General features: G+C 42.8%; 1 protein-coding gene across 2 annotated transcripts in view; it reads left to right on the forward strand.

Moving 5' to 3' along the window:
* Nucleotides 1-13,291, forward strand: part of SGPL1 (sphingosine-1-phosphate lyase 1) — a 62,143-nt gene that overhangs the window by 26,617 nt on the left and 22,235 nt on the right. For both annotated transcript variants that reach the window (XM_080642980.1, XM_080642981.1), the window contains 2 exons: nucleotides 9,341-9,408; nucleotides 11,502-11,649. In XM_080642980.1, the coding sequence (XP_080499106.1) occupies nucleotides 9,341-9,408; nucleotides 11,502-11,649 (216 nt within the window). The remainder of the gene's footprint in view (nucleotides 1-9,340; nucleotides 9,409-11,501; nucleotides 11,650-13,291) is intronic.

Raw genomic sequence — 13,291 nt, forward strand, 5'->3', positions numbered from 1 at the left:
GTCTCTTGGCCATCTGCATGTCTGTCCTCTTTGGAGAAACGTCTATTCAGGTCTTCCGCCCATTTTTTAATTGGGTTGTCTTCCTTTTGTTGAGTTGTATGAGTACTTTATATATTTTGGAAATTAAACCCTATCAGATGTATCATTGGCAAATATATTCTCCCATACAATGGGTTCCTTTTTCATTTTGTTGCTGGTTTCTTTTGCTGTGTAGAAGCTTTTTAGTTTGAGGTAATCCCATTTGGTTTTTTTTCCCCTTTGTTTTTTTTTGTCCTAGGTGATATATTGGTGAAAATTCTCCATGAGATGTCTGATATTTTCCTGTCTATGGTTTCTTCTAGGAGTTTTATGGTTTTACGACTTACATTTCAGTCTTATCCATTTGGAATTTATTATTGTGTATGGTGGAAGTCTGTGGTCTAGTTTCATTTTTTTGCAAGTACCTGTCAAATTATCTCAGCACCATTTATTGAAGAGACTGTCTTTACTCCATTGCATGCTCTTGCCTCCTCTATCAAATATTATTTGAGCGTAATGGCTTAAGTCAATTTCTGGGTTCTCTGTTCTGTTTCATTGATCTTTGTGTCTATTCTGGTGCTAGTACCAGGCTGTTTTGATTTCAGTGGCTTTGTAGTATAACTTGAAATCTGGTATTGTGATTCCTCCAACTTTATTCTTGTTTCTCAAGATTGCTGCAGCTATTTGGGGTCTTTTTTGGTTCTATATAAATTTTTGGAGTATTTGTTCTATATCTGTGAAATATGCCACTGGTATTTTGGTAAGGATTGCATCAAATGTATAGATTGCTTTGGGTAGTATGGACATTTTAATAATATTAATTCTACTAATCCATGAACCCAGGAAGCCTTTGATTCAGTGGTATCCACCAGCTTGTCCTTCCAGGTGAAGTGACCTTTTTCCAAAGGACTTTCAGGAATAGCAATAAATGTACTCCCTCCCCCCCTCCCTCCCTCCCTCTCTCCCTCCCTCCCTCCCTCCCTCCCTCCCTCCCTCCCTCCCTCCCTCCCATCTTTCTTTCTTTTTTTCAATCCTCACCCTAAGTTATTTTTCCCATTGATTTTCAGAGAGAGTGGAAGAGAGGAGGAGAGACAGAGAGAGAAACATTGATGTGAAAGAGAAACATCAATTGGTTGCCTCCTGCATATGTCCTGACCGGGGCCAGGATTAAGCCTACAATGAGGTTCGTGTCCTTGACCTGTAATCAAACCAGCAACACTTCAGTCTGAGGGCTGGTGCTCTAACCACTGAGCAACTGGCCAGGGTTCTTTTATTTTCTTTTATTACTAGAGGCTCGGTACACCGGTGGGGTCCCTTGGCCTGGCCTGCGGGGATCGGGCCGAAACTGGCAGTCCGACATCCCCCAAGGGGTCCTGGAGTGCAAGAGGGTACTCTGCAAAGTTACTGTTGCTTGGCAGCTCCTGTGTTGAGCATCTGCCCCCAGGTGGTCAGTGTGTGTCATAGCTACCGGCTGGTCAGCCGGTCAGCCGGTTGCTTAAGCTTTTATATATATAGTCTAGAGCAGACATCCTCAAACTACGGCCCGAGGGCCACATGCGGCCCGCTGAGGACATTTATCCGGCCTGCCGGGTGCCGCTGCCTGTCCTGCTTAGCAGCCGACTTGTCCCGGGCCCGCAGTGCGCATAGGAATTTGTTCATAGTTTTTTTTTTTAAACTATAGTCCGGCCCTCCAACGGTCTGAGGGACAGTGAACTGGCCCCCTGTTTAAAAAGTTTGAGGACCCCTGGTCTAGAGGCCTGATGCATGAAATTTGTGCAAGGGGCTTGGCCCTCGCAGTCCCAGCTTCGTCCGGAAGGTCATCCAGAAGGACGTCCGGAAGGTCATTTGGCTGTCTGGTCTAATTAGCATATTATGCTTTTATTATCCTACTAGAGGCCCGGTGCACAAAATTTGTGCACGGGGCGGGGTGTCCCTCAGCCCAGCCTGCACCCTCTCCAATCTGGGACCCCTCGAGGGATGTCCGACTGCCCATTTAGGCCCGATCCTAGTGGGATCGGGCCAAAACGGGCAGTCGGACATCCCTCTCACAATCCAGGACTGCTGGCTCCCAACTGCTTGCCTGCTTGCCTTCCTGATTGCCCCTAACCGCGTCTGCCTGACAGCCTGGTCACCCCCTAACCACTCCCCTGCCAGCCTGATTGATGCCTAACTGCTCCCCTGCCAGCCTGTTTGCCCCTAACTGCCTTCCCCTGCAGGCCTGGTCACCCCTAACTGCCCTCCCCTGCAGGCCTAGTACCCCCCAACTGCTCTCCCCTGCAGGCCTGGGTCCCCCCCAGCTGCCCTTCCCTGCAGACCCAGTCACCCCCAACTTCCCTCCTCTGCTGTTCGGGTCACCCCTAACTGCCCTCTCCAGCAGGCTTGATCGCCCCCAACTGTCCTCCCTTGCAGGCCTGGTCCCTCCCAACTGCACTCCCCTGCTGGCCATTTTGTGTTCACATGGGGGCAGCTATCTTTGACCACATGGGGGCAGCCATCTTGTGTGTTGGAGTGATGGTCAATCTGCATATTACTCTTTTATTAGATAGAATAGAGGCCTGGTGCATGGGTGGGGGCCAGCTGGTTTGCCCTGAAGGGTGTCCTGGATCAGTGTGGGGGTTCCCTTGGGGCGTGGGGTGGCCTGGGCGAGGGGCCTGTGGTGGTTTGCAGGCCGGCCACGCCCCCCAGCAACCCAAGCAGAGGGATTTATTTATCTTCTACAATTGAAACTTTGTAGCCTGGAGTGGAGCTAAGCCTTCTGCTCGCTCAGTGGCGGCAGCCATTTCTGTTGGGATTTATGTATCTTCTATAATTGAAATTTTGTAGCCTTAAGCAGAGGCCAAAGCAGGTCAGGGCTGTAGAAGCTTGGCTTCCTCCATCGCCGTGGGCAACCCTAGCCTCCTGCTCTCTCCAGCTCCGTGGCTGCCGCCATTTCTGTTGGAATTTATTTATCTTCTATCATTGAAACTTTGTAGCATTGAGTGGAGGCCTGGGCCGGCAAGGGCAGGTGGAAAGCTTGGCTTCAGGGAAACCCAAGCCTCCCTCCTGCTCTCTGTGGCTGCAGCCATCTTGGTTGGGTTTATTTGCATATTCCCTCCTGCTTGGCTGGTGGGCATGGCTGGTGGGCGTGGCTTGTGGGTATAGCGGAGGTATGGTCAATTTGCATATTACTCCTTTATTAGATAGGATCTAATAAAAGAGTAACATGCAAATTAACCACCCTGTTACACCCACAAGCCACGCCCACCAGCCAATCAGGAGCGAGTATGCAAATTAACCCAACCAAGATGGCTGCGGCCATGGAGTGAGCAGGAGGCTTGGGTTTCCCCGGCAATGGAGGAAGCCAAGCTTTCCGCACACCCTGGCAGGCCCAGGCCTCCCCTCAAGGCTACAAAGTTTCAATTATAGAAGATAAATAAATCCCAGATACCAGGGCCTCCGCTTGGGTCGCCAGGGGGTGTGGCCGGCCTGCAAACAACCACAGGCCCCTCGCCCAGGCCACCCAACACCCCAAGGGAACCCCCACCCTGATCTGGGATACGCTTCAGGGCAAACCAGCTGGCCCCCACCCATGCACCAGGCCTCTATTCTATCTAATAAAAGAGTAATATGCAAATTGACCATCACTCCAACACACAAGATGGCTGCCCCCATGTGGTCAAAGATAGCTGCCCCCATGTGGACACAAGATGGCCGCCACAAGATGGCCAGCAGGGGAGTGCAGTTGGGAGGGACCAGGCCTGCAAGGGAGGGCAGTTAGGGGTGATCAGGCCTGCAGGGGAAGGCAATTAGGGGCAAACAGGCTGGGAGGGGAGCAGTTAGGCATCAATCAGGCTGGCAGGGGAGTGGTTAGGGGTTGACCAGGGTCGCAGGCAGAAGTGGTTAGGGGCAATCAGGAAGGCAGGCAGGTGAGCAGTTGGGAGCCAGCAGTCCTGGCTTGTGAGAGGGATCCCAGATTGGAGAGGGTGCAGGCTGGGCTGAGGGACATACCCCCCCATGCAGGAATTTCATGCACCAGGCCTCTAGTTACAGATAATAAGATATAGATACATAAGATAACTTTTCCAATTTTCCCCATTTAAAAAATGTACATTTCAGGGGTATCACATTCACAATGTTGTGCACCCATCACTACCATCCCTCTTTAGAGCTTTTTCATCATCCTAAACCAGTGGTTGGCAAACTGCGGCTCGTGAGCCACATGTGGCTCTTTGGCCCCTTGAGTGTGGCTCTTCCACAAAATACCACAGCCTGGGCGAGTCTATTTTGAAGAAGTGGTGTTAGAAGAAGTTTAAGTTTAAAAAATTTGGCTCTCAAAAGAAATTTCAATTGTTGTACTGTTGATATTTGGCTCTGTTGACTAATGAGTTTGCCAACCAACTGTCCTAAACGGAAACCCTGTCCCCATTAAACAATTCCTCCCCATTCCCTCCTCTCCCCAGCTCTTGACAGCCACTATTCTATATACTTTTCCTTTTAAGATGGTGCATTTGTAAAAACAGACTAAGGTTAGAGATTTGTATTTCTTTGCTATGTAATTAGTATAACTTTAGGTGTTTACTTCTGTTTCTAATTCTGCAGCCCACAGTGCTCATGTGCATTTTGCTTAACTGGTGGAAGCAGAGCATCCTAGGTCCTGGTACTTATTGCCTTTAGTGTTCCAAAAAGAATATGCTGGGCTCGAAGCATTCCATGAGAAAATTCATAGTAGCAGGGTGCCACCTAGATCTTTGTGAGCTCAATTCAAGCCATTTCAGTTGTTTTATTTTTAATAACCTATTTTTTATTATTACAGAAGTAGTATATGTTCATTGTCGAAAATCAGACATAGGTAAACCATCATAACAAAATTAAAATCTTGCTACCTAGATCTAACCACTGTTTATGTGTCTATGTTATATATCCATACAAAATGTAGTTTCTGTAGGTCAAAAATTGTTGAATGTTGGCAGTTTCATAGTTCCATGAGAAAATTCATAGTAGCAGGGTGCCACCTAGATCTTTGTGAGCTCAATTCAAGCCATTTCAGTTGTTTTATTTTTAATAACCTATTTTTTATTATTACAGAAGTAGTATATGTTCATTGTCGAAAATCAGACATAGGTAAACCATCATAACAAAATTAAAATCTTGCTACCTAGATCTAACCACTGTTTATGTGTCTATGTTATATATCCATACAAAATGTAGTTTCTGTAGGTCAAAAATTGTTGAATGTTGGCAGTTTCATAGTTTGATGCACACACACACACACACACACACACAGCACACTTCTTGTTTTGTAACTGCCAACTTGAATTTTAGACACATAAAAATATTTGTCTTCCCTCCAGACATTGGAGATCATTTTGATAGCAATGCCATATTTTCTTCAGAAACTTGCTCATGTAGAGAAGTATTCCACATATCACTGAACCATCAAGTTATTTTTAGTATATTGCCCTAGAGGAGTCTAAAGTCTGGACTAATGATAAACTTTGCTAATATTAAAACTCTGAATACTTTTCTGAGGGACAGGGTAATTCTAGAACACAGATTGGATGCCAGGGTAGATAAGAACAAGCAGCAGCAGCAGCAGGAACCGGGTGGGAGGATGGGCAAGGGGTAGCAGCTCTCTAAGGTGTTCTCTCTTCCTTCTTTATGCTGCGTCATTATCTGCTCAAATTCTTACCACTTGATGCTGCTTTTCACTGATTGTCGGTAGTTCATCAACAGAAATCATGTGGTAGGAGGGTGTGATCAACTCTCCCAGTTTCTAGCCCTGACAACACCCTTAAGTTCTCTTAGCCTGTTTCCCCACAATAAATTGAGCATAATAATACCTGCCTTAACCTAATCATAGGGTAATATGAAGATTGAGGGGCATAATTTGTGTGGAAGGAATTTGTAAACTGTGAAGAGCCATACATTGATTTTCTTACACTGACATTTTCTATTTTATTACCTTAACATATTCTAATTACTTTTCTTTCTGTACTTCTGGGGACTTTTACTTTCGAGATCATCTTTTTAGGTGGTGACCACGTGGTCTTCTCATTTTAATGTATCCATCTCTGATCCTGTATTCTGTTCTTTTCACCCTGTACCATTTTATTCCACCTCTCACCAGATTAGTCTATTCTTTCTCCTCTACCTAGTCACTATACTTTTGGACACCTGAATCAGTTTGCTAAATTTTGGACCTCTTTCCACCTCATTAATTACTTCATTTATTAAATAAGAAAGTGGTTCTGAGTCTTTACAGCTTTAACATGGCTAGAGGTATAGTTGACCCTTGAACAACATGGGATTAGGGGGACTGACCCCTGCACAGCTGAAAATCCATGTATAACATTTTTCTTTTGTTAATCCTCACTTGAGGATATTATTTCCATTGCTTTTTAGAGAGAGTGGAAAGGAGGGAGGGATGAGTGGGAGGGGGTGAGAGACAGAGAGAGACACTTTGATTAGTTACCTCTAGGATCAAACCTGCAATCCAAATACATGCCCTTGATCAGGAATCGAACCCGAGACCCTTCATTGAGCAGGCCAACGCTCTAACCATTGAACACACTAGCTAGGGCCCATGTATAACTTTTGATTCCCCCAAAACTTAACTACAGTCCCTCACTATCTTCAGGCAATTAGTTCCAGAACTCCCCATGGATACCAGAATTAGTGAATGCTCAAGCCCCTTATATAAAACTAGAGGCCCGATGCACAAAATTTGTGAGCAAGGAGCTCGGCCCTTGCAGCCCCTGCTGCCTTGGCCCTCACAGCCCAGCTATCTTGCGGTCACGGCTGCCTCGAGGCCATGGCTGCCTCACGGCCCTGCCCACTGGTCATTCCAGGAGGTCGTTCCTGAAGGTCATTCTGCCGTCCGGTCTAATTAGCATATTAGCTCTTTATTATATAGGACTAGAGCCCCAATGCACAAAATTGTGCAAGAGTAGGCCTTCGCAGCCCCGGCTGCCTCGGCCTCCCCCTCCCCCAGCATTGTCCGGAAGGTCGTCCTTACCGTCGTTTCACTGTTCGGCCGTTTGGTCGATTTGTGTATTACGCTTTTATTATTATAGATGGCCTAGAACAATGCATGTAGTTGGTCCTCCTCAGCTGCAGATTTCCCAACTGTGATCAAAAGTACTGTTTATGATTCATAGCAGATTTGAAATCTGGGGATACAGTGTGCTGTATATTTATTTTTAAAAACTGCATATAAGCAGACCGATTCAGTTCAAACCTATGTTGTACAAGGGTCAACTATAGTCAAATAACAAACAGTTTAAATATCCAATACTAAGTTATACTCATTTGATGGACTATTTTTATTAATGTCAAAAATGCTTTAAGTGAGAATAGTATACAATATTGTACATATAATAAGATCTCAGTTATATATTACAATGTGTAGAACATGGGACTAAAAGGAAATACTTCAAAATGTAAACAAAAAAGTAACTACAGATAAGAGGTTTCAGTCCTTTTGTCTTCTTATTCAGTCTGTGTCCTAACTACCTACTTTTGTCCCAGACATTTATAGAGAGTTAACCATAAAGCGAGGTGGAAAGACAGGGAAGCAACCTAAGCAAAGACAGCAAGATGCAAGACTATATAATGACGAGCAAAAGAAGGTATATACACACATTCTGTTGTTGAGAGCACATTCTTTGTGGCCAGAGAAGTTGGAATGCCCAGATCTCCTAGCAATGCTGTAAAAGTTCATGTTCAGTTTATGCCCTGTATGAAAACTTGGTATAGATGCCTTATACACATTTGGGGTAACTGAACATTTCTGTTGTGCATTTGAAGCAGCAGAGAGTCCTGGGAGTCTTGGACTAGAAAAACAAGGACTTCCCTTAAATCCCTGCTCCACCACTGATTTGAACTCCTTGTGGCCTTGAGCAAGTTATTAATGCTTTTCACCCATTGTTGCCAACCTCAAAATCTTGTTGTCAGAGTCAATTAGATATAATGAATGTGAATTCATTAAAGGTAGAATAGTCTATTTCGACCCATGTATTTATATTTATTGTCATTAACAGGATCAGAATTTTATATTTGCCCTATGTACTGGCCAACAGAATGGAGTCTGATTGATGTAATGATACTGAAGGCCTTTTTAGATCCAGAAAATGTTGTTAGGATATATGTTGAATGAGAGACTGGAGTCTAGATCTTGAAAAAAAGCAAGCACTGGTCATTTGTTTTTAGGGAGGGAAGAGAAATGTTGGACCTCTGTAAACCTTGAGAAGGTAGAAAATTCTGGAATACGTATATCATTTGACCAAGCAGTCCTGTTTCTGGGAATTTATCCTGTAGGTATTTTTGTATATATGGAGTATGGTATGTGTTATAAAGTTATTTTATCATAGTTTGTAACAGCAAATACTAGAAACAACCTAAGTGTCCATCAGGAAGGGGCAGGTTAAGTAAATTATGGTAATACATATAATGAAATACTCTACAGCTATAAAAAATGAGTGAAGTAGCACCAGTTTTTAAGAAAAAATATTTTTATTGATTTCAGAGAGGAAGGTAGAGGGAGAGAGAGAAACATCAAAGATGAAAGAGAAAATCATTGATTGGCTGCCTCCTGCACACCCCCTATTGGGGATGTGCTCTGACTGGATATGTGTCCTGACCTCCTGATTCATAGGTTGATGCTCAACCACTGAGCCACACGGGCTAGGCTGAAGCACCAGTCTTTAAGAAAATATTTCTAAGCAGAAAAAGTTCTAGTACAGTGCTAGAATATGCTACCTTTTGTGTAAAAATAGAGACAAATAAGTATAGATCTTTTTTTTTTTTTTTTTAAATATATTTTATTGATTTTTTACAGAGAGGAAGGAAGAGGGATAGAGAGTTAGAAACATCGATGAGAGAGAAACATCGATCAGCTGCCTCTTGCACACCTCCTACTGGGGATGTGCCCGCAACCAAGTTACATGCCCTTGACCGGAATCGAACCTGGGACCTTTCAGTCCGCAGGCCGACGCTCTATCCACTGAGCCAAACCGGTTTTGGCAAAGTATAGATCTTTATTCTTGCTTGTATAAGCATAAAGAAATTCTAGAAGGGTATTTTAGAAACTAGTAGCAGTATTTATGAGGGATGAGGTGTGGGGGTAGTTGAGAAACTTTTAACTCTATGTGCATATATTTATTTATTTTTTACTTTTTGAACCATGTAATCATATTACTTAAAAATATTAAGTGTTTTTTGTGGAAAGAAACTCTACCTTTGTGACCTGAGGGCAAATGGGGTTGCAAAGGACATACCTGAATAGTTCGTGCACTATGACTAGCATGTTATATCCATGGATAATAGAACCATTTATTTCTTTTAGGTTTATGGTCACGGTTTAAAAAGAAATGCTTTAAGCTCATCAGGAAGATGCCTATTATTGGTCGCAAGGTAAGTGGGATCTGTATAGATCTTCCTCCCCTACCCACCTCTATGGTCATACATCTTTCTATTTATTTACTGAACCTGGAATTCTCAAGGGGGAGGTGTGTTTTTGTCCTCCACCTCCAAGGAACATTTGATAATGTTTAGAGACATTTTTGGTTATTACAACTGGAGAGGAATGCTGTTGGCATTTAGTGGATAGTGGCCAGGGATGCTGCTAACCTTCCTACATACAATGCACAGGACCACCCCTGCACACAGCAGAGGATTATTGGCTCAACATGTCAGAATCTCCAAGATTGAGAAACCTTACTTAATCTTTTCTGCAATATATGTGACTAAAGGAGAAAAGAGATGTCTGTCAAGAATTTGAAATTAGAAAACTTGACAGAAGTCACATGATGCTCTGGAGCAATATTTGGCTGAGCTGATTTTATTTATGTGGGGGTTGAGTGCTTATGTGGTTTAGATCAAGGTTGACAAACTTTCTGTAAAGGGCTGGATATGAAACATTTTAGGCTTTGTAGGCCATACTATGTCACAACTCCTCAACTCTGCCCTTGCAGAGGGAATGCAGCAACAGGATCATAGGTAGAGGAATGAACCTGGCCATATTCCAGGGAATTTTCTTTACAAAAATAGGCGTAGGCCAGATTTGGGTTGTAGTTTGCTGATCCCAGGTTTAGAAACTTAGATAACAGAGCTATTCTCTTGCTCTTTGTACCTATCCATAGTCTAGTATGTTTCCTTTACTGTATTTTCTCTGCCCTCACCCTCACTGAGTATAAAATAGTCACCTCTGTACCCTTCCTTTTTATAACAGATGAAGATAAACAGGGCAGGCCCCATTACAAGCTTTAAGGAAGCAAATGAGCTCTTGATGTCTTCATCTCCTCCAGTATCCTGCCCTTCACCTCAGCTCCTCATCAATCGTTCTTTTATTTTTGGTTTTCAATTCCCTTTTCTGGCCAGACCAGCAAAGATGTCAGTTATCTTTAGCCTTTAACTGAAATCCATTCAGAGCATTATATAAACACTCCCAAACTATGTATTATCAAGTTCATTTCCTGTGGGGAAGTAGAAGTAATAACTGGGGTGGAGATAGGGCATGAGAGTAGATACATAGGCTTTTATTTTATTTCAAATTATATTAAGCCCCCAAATTAAATCTGCTTTGGTCCTTATAGAATAAAGAGTCAGGGAAAGGGGGAAGATATAATGGAAGGACTGGCTCATTAAGGATAATAGCATTTTCCCTTTTCAGTCCCTATATTTTTTCTGCCCTTATTTTTCTTCATGTTTTTTCTCTTTCAATTTCAGATTTTGAGACAGTGCTAGGGTTTCAGAACCTATTCTTAGATTTATGAACTAACAGAATTGGAAGGGGCTTAGAAACTATATGGTTAATCACCTTTCATATTTTAGAAGCAAATTTTGAGGCTCAGAGACAAGAAGTTATTTATTTTGAGTGAGCACTTCGGTTACAAGCTGTGGCTAGCCTGAGGGGATAGAATGCTGTCTTCCTGGCACTTCTCAGGGTGGCTTGAGCTTCTGTGGGGGGAGTTGTGCAGGGCCTCCAGATGCTTTCTGTGCTCTGTACCTGTCTTTTGAAGGAGCTCATCACTTGGATAAGCACCAGGATCCATTTTACTGCTGCTTGGCCTGTTTTCTGGTGACTGTTTGTGGCTCTACCTTTGTTTCTTTAGTGCACACACTAGCTGCTGCCAGGGCAGGAACAAGGTCCAAATGTTGCCCTCAAAGAAGTGCTGACATTAGCAAATGCAAACCAAGTAAAGCAGTGGTGATGTTGACATGGCAGAGGAAGGGCAGGTGGTTGGGGGTGGGGGGTGGGGTTCAAGTGCATCTTTGACCTTCAAAGAGAAAGTCAACTTTTCAGATTTCTAAGCAAGTGTTCCACATGGCCAGAAAGTAGTTGTACAAACTGTCATCATGTTTCTTTAAGAAAAAAAATACCCCCCTTTTCCTGTAGTATTTGTGTGGTGCCCAGCCTTTGGCAGTTGACTTAGTGTCGCAACTGGTTCTTCTATATACTGTATTCTTCCATTTCCTTGTTAACTTTGTCTTTCTTACCTTTGGAGATCCAAGATGAGTTGAACAAGGTCAAGGATGATATTAGCAAGAACCTGTCATTTCTGAAAGTGGACAAGGAGTATGTGAAGGTTCTGCCCTCTCAAGGTCTGAGCTCATCTGCAGTTCTGGAGAAGCTCAAGGAGTACAGCTCTATGGGTATGACTCTCTGTACATGCATGCTACCTACTTCAGTAACCTGGTTGACAGTCAGTTAATGATTGTGAAGTTAAGAACAATTCATCCTGCGTGCCTGCGCGTGCTCTCTCTCTCTCTGTCTCACACACACACACACATCCAGTCTCACCCTCTCTCTCTCTCTCAGACACACACTTAGTCTCACCCTCTCTCTCACATGTACAAGAAAAGGAAAAAAAAAAGAACGGTTCATCCAGATATGTAAATGCTCAGAAGGGCCTGTCTCAAACATTGACTTTCATAGTCATATTTAGATTCATACTTCATCCATAAAACAAATCTCAGAGACAGTGGAACTTGGTTCCATTTCCTTTTGTAAGCCTGAGAAAAACAGATACATTTGTTCTTTGAAAAGATAATATGTGTAATAAAAATGGGTGAGTTAATTAATTTCTCTATGCTTCAACTTCTGTCTCTCTGCAATGGGAATAATAATACTTATTTGAAAGGATGATTATAGAGATTGAATGAGATCATACATGTAAATGTATAATACCTGGTATATAGTAAGTGCTCAATAAATGTTAATTATTAACACAAATGCATGTTTGTTACACATTAAAGTCATATTATGAATACTTTTTAAAAGTAGGCTTTTTAGTATGGCATAATTTATAGAAAATTTGCAAAGATAATATAGAGATTTCCCATCTATCCCTTATCCAGCTTCTCCTGATTTTAATAATTAAAATAACATTTGTCAAAGCTAAAAAATTAACATTGGTACAGTTCTATTAACTGAACTACAAATTCTCTTCTGATTTCACCAGTTTTTCCACTAATGTCCTTTTTTATGTTCTAGGATCCAGCCCAGGATACCATGTTGCATTTAAAAAATACATTTTAGCTCTAGCCAGTTTGGCTCAGTGGATAGAGCATGTTGGCCTGTGGACTGAAAGGTCCCAGGTTTGATTTTCTGGTCAAGGGCACATGCCCGCTTTATGGGCTTGATCCCCAGTAGGGGGCATGCAGGAGGCAGCCGATCAATGATTCTCTCTCATTATAAATGTTTCTATCTCTCTCTCCCTCTCCCTTCCTCTCTGAAATCAATAAAAATACATTTTAAAAAAATAAAAAATACATTTAAAAATGTTAAATGCAATGTGTTGAGCTTTTGACATCGGCTGGTACAAAATTTGGTACAGCAGAGCTTATAGATGATATAAAGCAGGAATTAGCACACTGAGACCTGTATATTAAGGGTTTCTGTGATTATGAGGTCTGGCTGCTGCCTTTCCTTCCATTTTTAAGTCACCATCCATTGGTATACTCTGTAGCAGCAGTAAAAGAACAGGAAATGAAACCATGTATCCTAATTTTGAAAGTCTGGTGGCCTCTGGTCTGAACATACACCTGGTACAGAGCAGGGTCCTCTAAGGACAGAGGGAAGTCAAGCTGGCAGCAAACCAGAGTTTGGCAGGTTGGTGAGATTGAGGGATTAGTCTGGATATTCACTATTCAGTCCTCTGCTCTCTTGTTGGAGCTGAAGATCTTTGTTTTGTGGAGCCCATGACTATAGTCTTTAATTAATGTGTTTTTGTAATAGCTTTCTCACTACTCACTTTCAATAGGGCACAGCCATATTGTAGCAAAAGGACCTGAG

This window comes from Plecotus auritus (assembly GCF_963455305.1).
Source record: "Plecotus auritus genome assembly, chromosome: 9".
Lineage (NCBI taxonomy): Eukaryota > Metazoa > Chordata > Mammalia > Chiroptera > Vespertilionidae > Plecotus > Plecotus auritus.